We start from the raw sequence: 18,288 nt of genomic DNA, 5'->3' as shown, positions 1-18,288 counted from the left end.
GAGCAGACCCAGGTTCCTGCTGCACGGTGTAGGGCAGAGCTCTCTCCTTGGAGCTGTGCATCACATTGCACTGCACATTTCAGAGGGGCTGTGAGCGAGCAGCAGTGGCACGGCACTGTGGAACAGTGTATGGCTTGGCAGGCTGAAATACTTTGGAAGTAGAGGATGCTCAGAACTCATCCTACAAGCATGTTGTGGTTTTGCCAAGTAGCAATGTAAGCAAAATCACAGAATTGTTAGATTGGAAGGGTCCAATCACTCTGCCACCTATAGCAAATTACAGAAATGCTTACCAAGTGGGTTTAGAATGTCGCTGTTTGGATGCATCCGACTTGGGTTCATCAGTTTTGGCATGACAGTCATGATCTAGCTCTTAGGTTTTTTGCATCTTTATCTATTTTTTTTTAATTCTAATATTTCTGTGCTGTTTGCATAAATAAAATCGGAATGCAATCTGTTATTCATTGTGTATAGTACTGCAAAAAGTTGGTAAAATGTCTTCAAAGGTTGCTGTGCTGGGTTTTGTTCTTCTGTTTCTTATGCAATAAAAAAATCTGTCAGTACTAAATTGTTGGTTATAGTAGAAAGATTAGGAAAACAATTTTTGTGTTGATACTTTGCAGAACTCTGCACAGGAAGTATTGAAGACAGTTTGACCTTAAATTTTTACGTATAATGGCAGGAAAAATTCTCATAAAATGATTTTCCATATATCCCCTTTATTTCTAACATAGTTTCTTATTAAAGAACCTCTAGATTGATTGATTTATGTTGCTTCTAAGTTAATTTAAGCTTCATCAAACTTTTTCAAAACTTAAGTGCATTATAACTAAATCGTACTTAAATTTATTGAATGGATATTTTCCTGGGTATTCTTTACCATGAATTCTAATTCTATACATGATTTTTATTACTTTCTTTTAAAAGGTTAACTGAAGTGTATTGTGCTTTGTTAATTTCTAATATTAAATAGCAAATTAATGTACAAGAGAAGTGAGAAAATATGTAAAAATAAACAAAGCTCTGTGCACTGACTTCCAAAGACATTTTATTTTACAATTTCAGAATCTCTTGTTCAGTTAGAAGAGTTGGTGTCTTGGAAGCAACAGCAGAAAAAGTCACTGATAAGTAGCAAGTGATGCAATCATATTTACTGCACAGCATTTTTTCTTTTTGAAATGTATTTGCTACAGATAAGAAACCATGTTTATCGAGAGGAGCAGTCCCATTGCTCTGAGCAGGAAAGAATGAAGACAGAAATCTCTGACCTGACAGAGGAGCTTCATCAGAAGGAGATCACTATAGCAACTATCATGGAGAAAGCTACTCTTCTGGAAAGACAGTTAAAAATGGAATTAGAGACAAAACACAAATTGTTAACAAAACAGCAGGTATGCAAGTAGGCAAAAGCAGCCCACATCATTTTACTCCACTATTGATAATGACATTTATTATCTGTGGAAAAAAAGACATCCCATTTCTTGCTGTAGTTTTTATCAGTGGTGCTGTAATATCTGTGAAGTATTACAAAAGCAGCCAAATTGATGCTGGAACAAGAAATCACCAGTAAATGTTAACTGTACCTCCAAATAGAAATTCATTCTGACCATCACATCTAGTTGTCATTTTAACATGCAAAAGATCTTGAAAACTTCCAGTTTGTTGTTATTACATATGCTTTAAGTTTCTAGTTTTTCAGTGTTTTCCAAAGCTTTTTGCAGAATGGTACAAATCTGCATAGAAAATTCTAGTAATTTTATAGCTGGAAACTGTAAGATACTAGTGGGGATTTCAATGAAAAATTTTTGTTTTAAAAAAAATTGTCAGCTTCATTACTTAGTTTATAAAACAAAAGAATCATCAGTATTAGAGGTTTCTGGGCATCTCTGTGTTTTCTGAGAGGGTCACTACATGTGGAAAACTGTGATTGAAGTAATACTTTACTTTTGACAATAGAAAAGTTAGTATTTGGGGAAAATGAGAGATATCTCCTGTTGTGTGGCACTCTTTACCAGGTATTTCTGTATCAATAAAAGAATATATATAATTTCTAGATATCATGAACAGGATTTCATCTAGTTTCAGTGGCCTGTAAAATCTGTCCTCTTTCTATGTAGTAACTGCATGTGAGTTTGTTTTGGTAAGTCATTACTTCTTTCAAAAAGGTAAATAAATTCAGAGGTATTGTATTCTTTTATAGATGGTTTAATACTTCTTCCTACTTTGATATTGTTAGATTTGAAAATATTATAGTAAGTTTTGTAGTTACTAATGCACATTTTGTAAAATTAAGCTTAAATATATCCATACTCAGTGTTATTTCAGTTGAGAGTAATATTCTTGTATTTAACTAAGATCTTAATCTTTTCCTAGTTGTTGGAATTCCATTACCAAGTTATCAAATCTGAAAACACACATCTAAAAGAAATGATGGAAAACCAGGAGTGTGAAAGTTGCATGGTAAATTTTTATAATCTATGAAGTATGCGGAATAGTTATATTTATTGTAAATTCAGATTAAGATCATGGCAGATTTAGAGATTTCTGGCTTGCATACATTAAATAAAAAAAATAAATATCAGGTAAGCAACACAATCAAAACCAAGTGATATTCACACACAGACTGAAGATGAGTATAGCTAGGAGTAATTTTTACCTTAATTGTATTAAACTACAAGTAAGTTAAATTTTTCAGTAATTGTCTAGACATTAAACAATTTCTGGGAGCTTCTTTTTTTTGTAAGTGACACCACTTATTTAAGTTTAAACAGTCATCATCCTCACAGACAAAAATATGCCCCTTTTTTAATATCTTACCCCTTTGTTCACATGGTATTTAAATAGCAGTGTAAAAAACTGACACATTTTGCTCCCACCCAGCTTATTTTCAGAGTCTAGTATTTATATCTCTCCAAACAGCAGGGCTTTAAAATTTAATTGATAAAAAGTGTGCCATAAGATTATCTAGAACTATGGTTTGAGAAGGTATAATAAATAGTATATAGGCAGTTTTCCACAAAAAGCTTCAAAAGATCCCCTTCTTACACAACATCTGCAGTTACTGTATCACTAAAAAAAATCCCACTGGAATGTTGTTTGGAAATACTGATGTAAATACATTTGGGGGGGATTTGTAGCCTGTGAATTGTCATGAAAGAATGTTACATTTACCCACAGCCTTAAAACAGCATGGATGTCCATCAGTGATGTCTTACCTACACATACATACACACTATTATGGGTATCTGTGTGTGTATATTGATATATTATTGTGGAAGCACAGATGGATGTGTGTGTGTGCATGTCTAACTCTTCTCTGCAGTGACACTTTTCTTGAAGATTGAGAAGAGCTGTCTGACAAGGGTCCTTGGAGACATCACATGTTTGTTATATTTTAACAGTAAAATCCAGTTACTATGCATACCAAGGTCAATACATGTTTCAGTAGATTTGTGGACTTAAAAATTCTTTGCTGCTTTACTAATGTATTGTGAGGATCTAAAATTAGATTGTGATGTATTTCATATTAGGATTCCAGGGACTGGAGAGATTTTTATGGGCGTTTGTGCTGTACAGTGCAGCACTACACAGACCTCTCAGACCAGTGCCAGCCTAAGTCAGTATGGTGTAATGCATCATCAGGCAGGGTTACTGTCAGGGTTCAGATGTCAAAAGCAATGTAGCTGGGCCAGCTCAGTTTTGGGGTTCATGCCATTATAACTTTACTGCTGATTCTAGAGCTATTAGTGGTAGGATGACTTAGTGCTCTCCTTCTCCCTCGGTTCTGCCACTCCTCCCACTTGTGAGACATAGCTGAGCCCCTGCTCCCCCATAGTTACACAAAATATTAAATTTTATTACACCTTCTGGCATTTCCATGCCAGCTTGGCTCATAAATTCACCCTAAAACTGAGGAAGGCAAGGTTCACAGGAAGAGATGGCATCAAATCAGTGCAAGGAATAGACAAGCTTTCAAATGCAGGAGCACAGTTGTGCCAGCAGTGTACAAAGACCAAATCTGTAAAGAGTTACTGAGTTCCCAGAGAATAAGGTAGATCTAGGAATATATGAAAGCACAAGTTAATGAAATGCGAGGGGTTTTAGTCTTTTGTATGTAATCTGATAAACCTTTTGAAAATTTCCTGGTGATGACAGCATACTGTTATTGCAAATATTTTACACAATGCAGTGCAGTACTCTGCAGAGAGATAGTTCCAAAATAGCTGGCTCAGGTGTGCAGCATAGGCTTTGTGGATTAAGTGACAGAAAAAAAGGAACAGAGTATCCTGGCTAGACAACTTCCAGAGCTAATCTCCATCTTCCCTTCTGGATATCCTGGTGGATGGGGCTTTTTAGCCCCTGATCACAGTGCACCTGTGGCTTGCACTTTCAGTATTTGGCCTTGCACTCTGTGTGGGCTAACCCAGCTGAGCAGCAGGGTTTAGTGACAAGGACAGAGAGCACTGGGCTGATGTGGCTTTACTCACTGCTTCTGAAACTGAAGGTGACTGTCTCAACACACATATTAAATTGTGCCTGTACACATACTCTGTATCTAGTGTAGTAATGAACTCCTATAATTTTGCTTGTTATTTTTGGAGGAATTGTTACTGAAGGGAGCAGTAGAGTCTGCAACTATAGCTGTTAATGTCATCAGTTTTACAAAGCAAGCGATAAATTTACAACAATAATATTTTGAATGCATGTTTGCTGAGAAATTTTAATTTGTTTTATTGTGTTATAGAGGCTGTTATTCCTTCTTTTCTATTTATCTACTGTGATTTTTTTTTTTTCTGGAGGCAATTCTCTCGGTTTGCCCTAAATGTTGCATGATTATATATGGTAGCTAGGTCTTTTCTTTAGCATAGAACATTGTTTTGTGTTTGCTTGTTAAAAATATACCCATTTACTGTGGAAAAAATAACTACTTAATGATGGTATTATCTCCTTTCACAGTGTATAGATTTATGTAACAAAGAACATGGAAATTTCACAGCTTCTGTTCACAAAATGAAGCATGAGAATTTAAGACTACAAAATAGCCTTGTTAAATCACAAAATGACACAGGAACATCTATACTGAGTTGCATGGATGCATGCAGAGAAACAGAGCACAGCTGCCAAACCCATTCAAAGGTGCAAGAAAAGGAAGAGAGGTAATATTTAGATTGTACACATTTATGAAACTTCTTGTAAGCGTTTTGGAAGGTCTGACTGGGCCAAACTGTCAAGTTTTTTGCTGTTTCTGTTCATTCAGAACTCCCAGCAATATAACTATCAGATCTAGTTAGTATGTTTGTAAGGACTTCCTGCATTTTTCTGCATGGCTAATGGAAATTGGCAGTAAATGAAGTCCCAGAAATGTTTAATATCTGTTTTAGTATTTATCACATGAAACTTTAAAACTTTTTATGTGCTGCTCAAGCTATTCTCAGTTCCAGGTTTTGCAAGATAGAGCAAACTGTATTTTTTACTACCAAATAAAAACAAGACAAGGAAAGGCTAGAAAAATCAACATGAGCGTAAACTTCTCGACAGGAGGTTTTCTTAATAAGCAGTTTGAACTATAGGCCCCGCTGAAAAGCTTTGTGTCCTCCAGTTTCATTTGTTGGAAGTTTCATTAAATGTATTTTAATGCCTTGTCTGGTTTCAGTGTTCTTGGGTGACCTGATTTTTAACAGAAATGTAATTTCAGATGCTCTGAGTAAGTCATTACTACAATAAACTCCTTGTTAGGGAAAAATAATGAGAATATTCAGACTCATAGAAAGCATTGTTGTGATGACTTTCTTCTTATTTCCCTGTATTCAGTGAGCCAATGAATTACCTTCAAACATATTATAATCATGCCATTGCAATTAAAAAAAAAAAAAAAACAAAACAACACCCTGCTAAACAATATTTCACAGTACAGGAAAATAAAATTAATAGGAAGCTAAATATACTGATTATTTGTAATAAAGAACTGACATGATAGCACTAACATGAAATAGTTCTGTGAAGTAAAGCTGAAATAGTTGGAGCCAAAATTGAACATGTTAAGATTTCAAACTCATACATTTAGGATTTGGCAAAATTTAAAAATATTTTCTTTCTGCAAAATAGACCAGCATCCCAGTAAATGTAGCTCCATAGCCTAAAATTTCTGTTTAAAGAGTGTTGTTTTGTGTTGGAGATAGCATCCATGTGTATATAAAAATAAATAGATATATGTATATATATATATATATATATATATATATATATATATATATATATATATGCATATACAGAATGCATGAATATATATACATACAGATACACCCATCTTTGGAAGTGGCAGGTATGGCTGATTTCCTATGAAGTTTGAAATTATGTTGAAGATGTTGGTGAAACAAATACTTGTAAATCAAGATACAGATTATTCTGCACCAGTAGGTCTCATAACTTAACAAAATTGGTCAGTGCCATTTTTGCTCGTGCTTCAACTCCTCTAAAGTGAGGAAAAAAATAAGACTTTTTTCTCCCCATCTTCTCAGGATTTACACTTGCTGTACATAAGACACCGTGAAATTTAATTTATGAGAACATAAATATTTGATACAATAGAATTATGCATGTAATTTGCAGGACTGTGATTTCATAGCTGTTGGAAGATCAATCAAAACTGTGAGAGAGACACCTGTGAGATTTGACCTTTCTCACAACAGAAATCGCAGCCAGACTACTGAACACAATATAAATTATTATTATTATTATTATTGTAGCTAATATGATGAAACAGATATATTGAGCCTAGATTTCAGGATCTAAATCATTCATTAGAATTCCTAAATGTAAAGCTATTCAGATAAATAAATACACAGATTTTAAAACGTGCAAATTTGACATGTACTGTGCAGCCAGTGTTTTTATGATTGGGCCCTCTCTGTAGTATCAGTTCTCTGTTCCCAAGCAGGAAACTACCTCAGAAATCTAAAATTTTTCCAGAAAACTAAAATTAAATTTTCAACCATCAGATGTATGCAGATAAACTAGGAAGTTGATGTTGGTTAAGTTAAAATCTGGAGTATGTTTATTTTATTCTGAGCATAAACCCTGTTATTTCTGGTTTAATTTGCAGTTCTGTTTCCATGGTAATTATGGCACTGGAGAAAGGGCACAAAAGACTTTTTTTATATGGTAAAAAATTAGAAAACATGGTGTTTGTGCAAGTGGCAGGTGTATATTCTACAATAATTTTCAGTTGTGTCTCAGTCAGTACTGGAATCCTGGGTATGGGCACCATCTTGTCTTAGGGAGGAGCCCTCTAGAGAAAACACAGGAAATTGCAGGAAGTTATACTGGCAATCCAAAAAGCAGAATGATTTCTTCTTTCTTTCAGTGTACAGTAAATTTCTAAATATTAGAAAGTAAGATATGCAGAAATAGCATCTTTTTGCTAAAAAAGGACTGTGCCCGCATTCTACCTATAACCACCTTATTTAATTACTGTTTTCTTATGTAATTATCTTACTTCTAATTGCCATTTACATAAGCTTTCCCCACTCTCAAGATTTCAATCCTTTACTTAGACGTTGACCATATGCAGTTGATTTAAATTTGTGCATGGTCAAAGAGAACTCTCTGATGAAGCTGATATGTTCAGTTTTGTTTCTTCCAAAAGTAAAACATACCTGTGAGTTATGAAATGAAAAGCTATTTATTTCACACAAAAATATGTACAAAAAAGGTAACTGATCAAGCCAAAGTGCACTTCCATCATGTGGAGAAAGTGAAGGGTAAATTCTAAGGCTTAATGCCTGCTAAGATAGCTGGGGATCACTTAATGGATGTGTGTTTACACTGAGTATCTGTGTTCAGGAGGTTTTTGGAGATCATACAACTCTTAGTCACACCACTGTATCAGTTACTGCAATAGATAAAGTGGAAGCAGTGAACACAATTCTTCAGGAAAAGGTTTTTTATCCATTTTAAAATCAAGCTAGCTGTTATACTTGCCAGGTTAAAGCAACTACACAAATTCTTGAAGATATTCTGGCCATTAAAGATCAGTAGTTTTCTTTCTCAACACTGGTCATGTCAACCACCAAAGCTGAGTAAGGGATTTGGGGTTTTTGCATCACTGAAGTCATTGACCACACAGGGACCAGGCAGATTTTATGTATGAGTCAGGAAAAGTAGATCCTGTTTAAATTTCCTTTGTGAGAACACTGTTATTTCACTGCTTGTCCCCTATGGCACCATGTCAACAGTGATATTATTTGTGTGGCATGTGTACATGTTAAATACTCTATGACTAATCCCACCAAAAGCATAAGTTGTTCAGCTGCAGAAATAGTGTATTTGCATTGGCAGTGTTAACAAATGGACAGCTTTTCACAAATGTGCAGATTGTATTTAAAGTAGATCTGTGTTCTTAGATATTATTTTGCACATGAACTGGTAGAAGTTTAAACCACAGCTGTGGAAACCATCCAGAGTAAAGGCCCAGTATCCCTATAAAATTACCTCAATGTAGGTGTCATGTTTTTCCAAAATACCAAGCAGCCCCAGCAACGCTATGGATTACACTAGGAATGGGAGAATGGGAGTTCCTTTTAAAAAATCAGTCCTTTTTTTATTTTTTTACTTTTTTTGGGGGGAGGGGAGGTGTGGTATCTGTTTTGATTATCTAAAGGTTACCATAACCCAAGTCAAGTAGGCACTCAAGTCTCAAAATTCTGTTCTTAGAGGAATTATAACACAACAGTAATAATTTTTATTAAATACATAAAGAAGCAGTTCTGGCAGGAAAAAAAAGAACACAGATCACACAGACTTTACTATGGGTTTAGAGAGAAAATTACTTCCAAAAAGGTCAGAACATGAGATTAAAAAAAAAAAAAACCTGTGATTTTATTATTCATGCCATCTATCTTCAGTTATGGCAGGCTTTTTTTCACAGTGCCCTTCATCCACACTATAGATGGAATTGACTTTAAAATAGAGAGAAAAATAAAGGAAAAAAGTATTCTCCTGTGCCCAAAGAGCAGAGTATATATGTAAAGAAAAGGATGAAAGAAAGGAGAAAACTCTGCATCCACAAAGGTAAACATTTTAGGTGCTTTAGAAATCTGGAAAGTTTGGTGAATAGTCTGAGAGAGTTTTATGTTAGCATATATAATAATACTATTATTATTAGAGTAAAAATAAAATTATAGTAACAAACAGTAATACAGCATCATGCATATAATTTCCATTGCCATAGCATTCAGATTATCTTAATCACAGCTTCTTTTATAATCAGAGAATAAAAATACTTTCTTCATTAGTTCTCTGAGTTGTTCTGCACAGTCCCTGTGCTGAATACTCAGTTTCCTGGTTTAGGGCTGTTGTGGTTTAACCTGGCAGGTAAACAGCACACAGTCACTTTCTCATTCCCCCACTCACAAGGAAAGAATTGGAATTTTCTTAAAATGATATTCATATGTTGAAATACAGTTTAATGGGACATAAAAATAAGGTAGTAGTAATAATAAAAATGACAATAATAAAATAATAATAATGCTATAATTAGAATATATGAAACAAGTGATGCCCAGTGATAACAGTGCAGTTGCTCACCACCTGTCATGATGCCCAGGCAACCTTCCCCCAGCTTTTGATTGCTGATCATGCTCCCATATGGTCTGGAATATCCCTGTGGTCAGCTGGGATCAGCTGTCCCAGCAGTGTCCCCTCCCAGCTCCTTGTGCACCCCCAGCCTCCCCTCTGGTGGGATGGGATGAGGAGCAGAAGAGGCCTTGGCTCTGTGTAAACTCTGCTCAGCAGTGGCTAAAACATCCCTGTGTTACCAGCACAAATCCAAAACACAGCCCCGTACAAACTACTCTGAAGAAAATCAACTCTGTCCCTGTAAAAACCAGCGGAAGGGCTTCTGTAAAAGCAGGTCCATCAAGGCTCCACAGCCACTCTCTCCCAACACCAAATATTTAAATTAAGACTAGAAAATGATGGTGTGATCTTTCTGCAGAAAACACTGTATTTTCCCTGCACTTGGCAAGTTCTTTTTATTTAAAAAGAAAAAAAAGTACTGACTAGCACTGCATACTCTTGAATATTTATTAAATTATATTTTAGTGGCAGAGAACATGCTCTTAAAAAGCTTTTATAGCTGCATTTCAAATTACTAGAGTGTTTTAGGATATTTGCAACGATAGAATCTGTTCAAACTGCTATTATGTTTTAATAGTTACCTCCCAAGATTAAAATTTCATCGTAAGCACAGACCTCAATACGATAGAATTTTTTATCTCAGCTAAAAATACTGTAACATAAAATTAATAGAATCTGGAATAAGTTTTTTTGCATGTTTTGGTATGTAATACAAGGAATGATGCCATTGAAAATTAGTGTAATTTTGCAGACATCTGGGCAAGTGAGTCTCAAAAATGTCTGCTTTTATCAATACAGTATCAGAATTGTTCAGTTAACTATTTTGGGAATGGGAGGAAAATGGATTTCTTTTTTTTTTAAGTTGCTACTAACCCTAATAGTTTTTGCTTTACAGAAATACAAATGATTAGAAATATGTACTTGCACACCAATTCTGATCACTGAGATACAAGAGTTTTTGAAAATCCTAATAATATGCTTTAAAATAATTTTTTAAGCTTGAAGATTTCATTTATTGTTACAAAAGACAGTTATTGTACAATTTTTCAGAGAGTGCATTTTAAAAATCTAATAATTTTTATATTAATCTCCAAAGTGTTACCATTAAATCAGTGGCAAAATTATCATTGCAGTAAAAATGCAGAATCAAAGATTCTTGTACTATTTTTGTTTAAGTATTTATTCTCAATTCTAGCCACTTGAACATAGTTGTTTAAGTTACTATTAGATCAAAATTGACTAATTATCCAACCACTAATAATAGGTTTTTTCTCTCCTCTTGCACTTTCACATTTTAATTCCTCTATTTGTGTGGCTGAATTCACTCTGGTGCTTGCATAGCTTTTTCCACTGGAAAAAGGAATGGTAGCCATTAGCAAAGATAGGTAACAGACACTTAAGGAGAACTGGCATCTTCAGTACCTGAGGTGAGTTTGTGTTTAAGCTCGTTCTGCCACAGTTATACCAACCAAGGCAAGGCTCCTCAGCCTGAGCTCCACTGAAAGGGTTTAAATTAGGGTGGTTTAATTCACAGCTGAAGCAGACAGAGAAAGCACACTGAGAGTTTTACAGTAACCTAGGTGGAAATTGCTAAATTGCTGCAATTTGGTAATGCTGAATCTTGTGCCCATGCAACTTCATGCATGAAGCGGTTTGAACAGCTAAGTAATCAAAACTGTGTCAACAAGTAAAATGAAAATTCCTTGGCTTTGCTGTGATAGCTTAAGAGTTTTAACTGGGTTTCATATGTAATTTTTTTTTCTTTTAGATCCTTCCAAAATAAAGATTCATGGCAAGTGGAATGTCAACAGACTGCTATGCTCACTGCTGGTGGATACCACAGACACTGCACTCCTGCTTTGTATGGCCACTGCAATACCACTGGTTCAAAAAGTGATAGCACTTTATCTTCTCATCCACTTCACAGAGGCCATGAAAAGAAAATAGATTCTAAATCTCCCTTACCACCAGTGGGGTATCCTTTGGGCCTTCATGGGGCATTTCCTGAAGTGGGCAGAACAGGCAGCTTTCAGAGCCCTGCTTACAATGCGGAAGAAATCAAATTATCGGTAAGTAACTATTTTCCTGTAACACATATATTCTCAAAAATCCATCTGTGGACCTCCAAATGCAGCCTTGGAGAAGCCAAAAATTAGATCACTCTTGTTGTCATTGTTATTTATAGAGTGCCAGCCCAGCAAAAATATAAGTACCTTATCCTAACAGAAATGCTGTTTTTCTGGAGATTAAACATCCCCTACTGAGCCATACCTCTGTTATAATAACAGTGGTGATAATTACCTGCCATTATGTGACTGTGAGAAAGATTTCTGCATTTTATTGGCTTCTATATTGGGGCACATTGCTTTGTATTGCCTATATAAGAGCACTCTGCTACAAGTGTATTTCCATAATACCTGCAAACTTACTGCCTTAAGTGCTGTTAGACAAATCAAGTTCCTATTTGATCTACATCTCTTTGACTGATGGATGAAATCAGAAAAATCATAGCAACTATTTTCCATATGTTAGCTATTGTATTTGAAAAGAAACAAATTATAAGTGCTGTGATCCTTATTTTTCTTTGAGTGAAAGAGGAATAGGACAGCATTCTTTCTTTTTGTCTTCATAGTCTAGAGACTACCACCCTCCATGACAAGTGAGACAAATCCCACTTTGCCTAGGACAACTTAAGAAAATCTTTCCATAATTATTTGGCTTTAGAGCTCCCTTTAAATTTGAGATTTTACCTCTTCATTAGTATTTTCTCTTCTACCTTAGGCCTCCACTACAGGCCACTATTGTTTTGCACTTGACAATTAGCACTTTCCTGACCTCAAGACACAAAAGCATACTATCAGTAAGCAGTGAAACTAGGAATGTCAGTGAGGAATGAGCTACAGGCCTCCCTCTGTCCAGCTGTGATGCATGGATCTTTGTAACCAAGAGATTCTCAGCTGCTGGGCTCTGGCTGAAGCTGTAGAGGCAGAAGAGGGAAGACTACAGCATTAATTAGGGGGGATTGACAGGCTGTGCTACCTGAGGTTGTTGTACCCCAGTTCTGCTGTCCGCTTCAGAAACAAATGCACAGCCTTTGCTATCAGAGATGTGGCTGCTGCAGAACTATCTCCATAGTCCAGAACCTCACTGGTTTCTGGGAGGGGAGGTGTGGTGTCTGTTTTGATTATCTAAAGATTACCATAACCCAAGTCAAGTAGGCACTCAAGTCTGAAAATTCTGTTCTTAGAGGAATTATAACACAACAGTAATAATTTTTATTAAATACATAAAGAAGCAGTTCTGGGGAAAAAAATGTGATAGGAGGAACTGTAATGATGGTGTGCTTGTGAAGCAGGGATTGCAGGGTAGCCCTTCACTCACCATGGTCCCATCAGCTTTGTCCCAGTAGTCTGAGAACACTGAGAGCCACGTTGTCCCAGGTACTTGACCTCACTTCCATCTTATATTCTTATGTTTCACAGGAACTTGAAGTAATCAGCTTCTGGTTTCTTATGGCTTGAGAGTTTTCCTCTTTAAACTGCTAATCATGAAGAGTCATTTGGACTTTTCCAGATGAGTCTGATAAACACCAGTTCTTCTCTCTTCTGTCAGAACGTCAGACAAAGACATCAAATCACAAAGCTTCCATTTCCAGACCGCCTGGAAAAAATGTCCCTTCTGAGACACTTCTGCAAGCTGCAGGGAAACTATTTCCCAGCTAGCACTCAGGCCAGGCTCAATGCCAAGCTGGTGTGTGGGCAAACACATAACAAAACTGTTAAGCAAGAGATAGTTCTCATGCAGAGTCTAGGTTCAAATCGGTGGCATTGAAGCAGGTACAAGTTCAGACCACTGAAATTAAATGATCACTCAGGCTGACATTGGATACCACAGCTTTAGTGCAGAAATCATTCAACAGTCTGTTACTCCAGAGTTCTGTGTTCAAATGCAAAGCTGTTCCAGTGAGGAGAAAGAGGGAGGAGAATGCACAATATGTTAAACCAGAGTTCTTTGACTGAGTTCTGAGGTCTTCAGGGGTGTAGAACACAGGACCCATGTGAAATCTCCAGTATGTTCAAGATTTCTGAAAATCTTACAAGCACTAGTTTTCTGAAGAGTATTTGTAGCACAAAGTGAAAACATCCAATTTCCAGGTGATGTCCTGATACCTACCAAAATAACTCTTGGTATTGAGGGAAGAGAGAAAATAGTCTGTAGGGCTTTAGACAGTGACTTATGTCTCTCTCCCGGTAAAGAATCTTCAGACAAAGATTAGTTAATGTTCCACTGCAACCTCTGCCCTTTCACATTCTTACTTAGAGGTGACATGTATAGAAAGAGTCATAGAAAGCTCAGCTGGGATTCAATGGAAATTCCCATAACCCCAAAAATTCTTGTTTTAAGGGTTTCCAAATCTAGGGAAATACTTTTTCCTCTAAACACTACTTTAGGGTTTGCTCTCTTTCTGAAATGAACAACTTCAGAAAATGATTGGTTGATCTTTTAGTCAAAAGATCAACCAGTAAAATAGTTTCTCATGTTTCTCTTGAGATGATAGACAATTGTTTGTTCTGGCTTTAAGGCTTGGAAATACAAGATTTAAGCTGTAGTAATTAAAATTTAAATTAGGCATTAGAAAATTTTCTAACATTAGTATGAGAATTCGCTTAACAAATAGATTGCAATGAAAAGTTGTGGCAATTCCACCCCTGGACATCATTAGGAATTATTTTGACAGTCTTGATCCTACCCTGAGGCATGCTATAGTCCATGTCTCTCACTCCTAGCTATTTCCTAGCTATGCAGGCCCTCTAAAAATCTTTCTATGTCACTCAGCAATTTTCTAGGCATCTCAAATTTAATTTTCATATATGAGCAGAAGCGCGTTTAAGACGGGGCCTGCTGCCTAACATGTATTGCAGTGTAGGGTTAGAGGAAACTGCTCCCAAAACATCCCAAATTTAGTCATCGTGAAACTAAAATAAGCCAGACCAATTTCTACTCTTGGTACTACAAAATATTTCCTGGAAAGTAGAAGCAGCTAAACATGAGAAGACTCTTAACACTGGGATTTGACAGCTCATGATTTGATCAGTAAATGCTAAAATATCCCACGTGTTAAAGCTTTCTTGCTGCCTTGCTGAAGGTGCATCCAAGAATGCTGGGACAACTCATGGGGCAAGTGAGAGATTACCTCTAGGCAAATTAATTAGGCAGTTCTGTCTCTCTTTCTTTGAGAGAGCTAATTTCCTGAATGGCTCCTCCCCAGCAATCCAGAATGAATTCTTAACCATTAGTTCTTATTTAAGGAGAAGACATACTTAGCACATATTTCATCTATAGAAATATGCATCTCTGTCAGGTGCATTCCTTCCTTTCCAGCAAATGATGAGGCAGAAAGGTGTTTCTCATTACTGGTATACACCAAAGAAATATGAGATCAGCTGGCATTGTAGAAATGAAAATATAGAGTCTTCCTTGCCTTATTACCCAAACAAGTTAGATGGAAAGCTTATTATGAACCCATCCCTATTCAGCTTCAGTTAGAAACCCAAAAGACATAAAAGCAGTAATATCTGAGAAAAAAGAAATTCAAAACCAAGAACAATGAATCTTATCTGAGACATGGATTAAAGCCCTTTCTTTGTGGTTTTTCTTCCTCAGTGGCCAAAAGTAAAGACAATAGAGAACAGAATGAAAGAACAGACCAGAGGCTTGGAACGCAAAATGCTGCTAACAAGGAATGTTGCCTTTTAGACTTGCTTAGATAAAACCATCTCTGAAAGTGCATGAAAAACAATGCATTAGGGACCTATCTAAAATCATAGCCTGTGATGTCTGACCCTTGAGTAAGGAGCTGTGGGGAGCCATGACCTGCTTATTCTAAGTGATAAACATTCTTCTCTCAACTCTGAGGAAATTCAGAAATGTCTCTTTCAGAGTTTACAGTGTATTTCAAGAAGAAACACATCAAAGTACCAGTTGAAGCAAAGGACATTTAACAGTTTGGGAAGATGGCTTGATTGTGAGGCCAGTCTGTTTCCAATGAGAAGTCAGTAATTCTAAGCATCGTTATCCTGAATCTCTAAGAATCTTTTCTAACTAGATTTAAATTTTCTGAGACTGGCACCTGTGTAAATCTGCAGTCCACAAGGAAAAGTCTAACATGACATTTTTCTCTAGGTGGTGACACCTCTTAAATTTGTATTTCAGATTTTCCCAGTTTCTCATGCTTCTCACTGAAAGTGTTTTATTTGCTCAGCATTGAATCAACAATTTCATTTCTGGTATTTAGTAAGGGGAACACATGGTCATTCTTCAGGAAAAGCCTCCAAATTAAATGTATTCTCTATAATACAAAAGCCTTCTTCAAATAATTTAAAATAGTACTAACAATTCTGTCACTGAGTCTTGACATCATGAGGAGATGTATTTGTGACCTAGCCCATGAAGGAATAAATGGCATGTAGCCATGGCATTCAGCATGTCAGGAAAAACTCTTCATATGGGAGCAGTGATAATTTATGAATGGGAAATCATGCATGTGTTTGTGAAGAAAATCAAAGGCAGGTGATGTCCCTCCATTCTCTTAAAATTTAGAGGATTGGTGTTCTTTCTTATTCTTGCTAGTACTAAGATTGAGGTGTTATGGTAAAAAGTGATCCAGTACTTTTAGGTTTTTTTATTCATACATGTCAAATTAAGTCCCTTTATCTTGCCATCATTTTAAAACATTCATTTGGAGGGATTGAGAAAAGGAAGATTCTGCTTTTTCTGTGAATTTCATTTTAGGAGCCCTATACATCAGGAAGCCTCTCTCACTCAAGAAGGATGGTATTAAACTCTGAATTTATTTCCAGCTATCACTCACTTCTGTACTTTGAAAAGAAAAGGGGTTTCGTATAGGAGATCTCTAAATTTCATCTCAGAGTCTGCTGCAAAGGGTTTCAATGGATTGGTGCTTTAGAGCATTTTTCTAGTTAGTATCTTTCAGCCTTAAAAGCTGCTAAAGAGCAGTTTTCAACAAAGTTGAAGTCCAAATCTGTCTCTAGTTTCTGTGGAAATACAGAAAACCCCATTCTGATACAGTGGAGCCTGGAGTAAAAATTGGCCTTTTCCACAGACCATCTGAATATTTGAATTCCTATTTGATGCGCTAACACATAAACTTCAAACATTTTTAAATTCTAGAAAAAAACCCTGAAATTCTAGATTAATAACTTATTCAGTAACAAAAGCTATTTAAGATATTTTTTAACTAAGATTAAATATGTCAATAATTTTTCCCAGTTTATGACAATATAAAAATAGAGGATTACCTCTCTTTTTATATTAAAGCCCCTATACTAAGTTTTTTTCTCAGCCATATCTTAAAAAATCATGTAATAAAATTGCATTTATCTCTAAATAAAACCATTTAATGTATTTAAACAGGCATAGTATCGTTCATAAAAGAAAAATTATTTCATATTTCTATTGATAAAGATATTCCAATGAATGCATCTTAGGTATTAGCAAGAAAATTAACAGAAATTGGTGCTTAAAAATTTAGAACTTGTTCCAGCAAAGATTCACACATGTCCTTTGCTTTATAGAACTCTGCATCCCATGACAACCATCTAAAGGCTGATTATTGGTACGGTTTCAGTCTGAGTCTACTAAATGCTCATTAAATGGAAAGAAGATTTTTCAGTGAATTACTTGCAGTGAACAAAAATTTAGTACATTCTCCAGAATGTCAGGGCTTGCAGTTAATAGTACTGAAATGAGCACAAGTTTTCTTCCTTTTCTCAGAAAGCATCATACCACAGAAGCAGAGAGCTAAAATTACAGGAGACAATCAGCAGTATCCAAGATAATTATACTCTGTCATTCCAAAAAAGATTATTGTCCTCTGCCCTGGTCTACATTATACAAATAACATAATCTGTAGTTGATAGATTTTGGAGGTTCTGCAGCAGTTTAATTCTGTCTAGTGGGATATTTAAATTTTTAATGGCCAAGCTATATCCTAATGCTATGAATATCAGAGATAATCAAACATGATGTTCAGTCCATGTCATTTAGGCACATGAATGCCTTTAAAAATGTATGCCTTTAAAAATGGTGCTTTCTTGAAGAGGTGTAAAGCATTAGAGTGTTGTTAGCTGCTGTCAAGGTATTTTTCACATCTAGAATTTGATAAGGCAAACACGTTGTAGCACTTGCTGGTTTTTCCTAACCATGATTTTCTATTCATTGCTCAGTCTCCCCCTGAGAGGTCCTTCCTTGCAACAGCAGAAAAGTTCCTTCAAGAGGAAGAGAAACACGCCAGAGAATTTGAAGAACATTTAAATTCACACCTTGAAGAGCTGCAAAGATATTCTGAAAATACTCTAAAAAAATATGCCAGGATGCAGCAAAGCAGGCGTACTTAAGACAGTCACACAATTAAGAAAAACAAACCAAGTAATCACTCATGAGTTTCTCAGAACTAAAATCTGCAACTAGCTGGTTAATGTATTTAGGCACATTGCCAATAGCATGTATTTGTAACATCAAGTTTTCAAGAAAATCATCATTCTCCTACAGATTTAAGTATATTGTAACTTGAGTATATGACAAAATAAACTCTGAACATATTCTAAATTATACCGGTGGGTTTTGCACAGT

General features: G+C 35.8%; 1 protein-coding gene across 1 annotated transcript in view; it reads left to right on the top strand.

Annotated features, from left to right (window-relative positions):
* DEUP1 (deuterosome assembly protein 1) overlaps positions 1 to 18,053 on the top strand; it is a 39,699-nt gene extending 21,646 nt beyond the window's left edge. The window contains exons 9-14 of the mRNA XM_058045672.1: positions 1,194 to 1,391; positions 2,374 to 2,460; positions 4,394 to 4,504; positions 4,957 to 5,156; positions 11,405 to 11,705; positions 17,883 to 18,053. Of these exons, the coding sequence (XP_057901655.1) occupies positions 1,194 to 1,391; positions 2,374 to 2,460; positions 4,394 to 4,504; positions 4,957 to 5,156; positions 11,405 to 11,705; positions 17,883 to 18,053 (1,068 nt within the window). The remainder of the gene's footprint in view (positions 1 to 1,193; positions 1,392 to 2,373; positions 2,461 to 4,393; positions 4,505 to 4,956; positions 5,157 to 11,404; positions 11,706 to 17,882) is intronic.
* Positions 18,054 to 18,288: the final 235 nt, after the last annotated feature.

The sequence above is a fragment of the Melospiza georgiana genome, chromosome 2, assembly GCF_028018845.1.
Source record: "Melospiza georgiana isolate bMelGeo1 chromosome 2, bMelGeo1.pri, whole genome shotgun sequence".
Lineage (NCBI taxonomy): Eukaryota > Metazoa > Chordata > Aves > Passeriformes > Passerellidae > Melospiza > Melospiza georgiana.
This window is presented reverse-complemented; position numbering and strand designations above follow the sequence as displayed.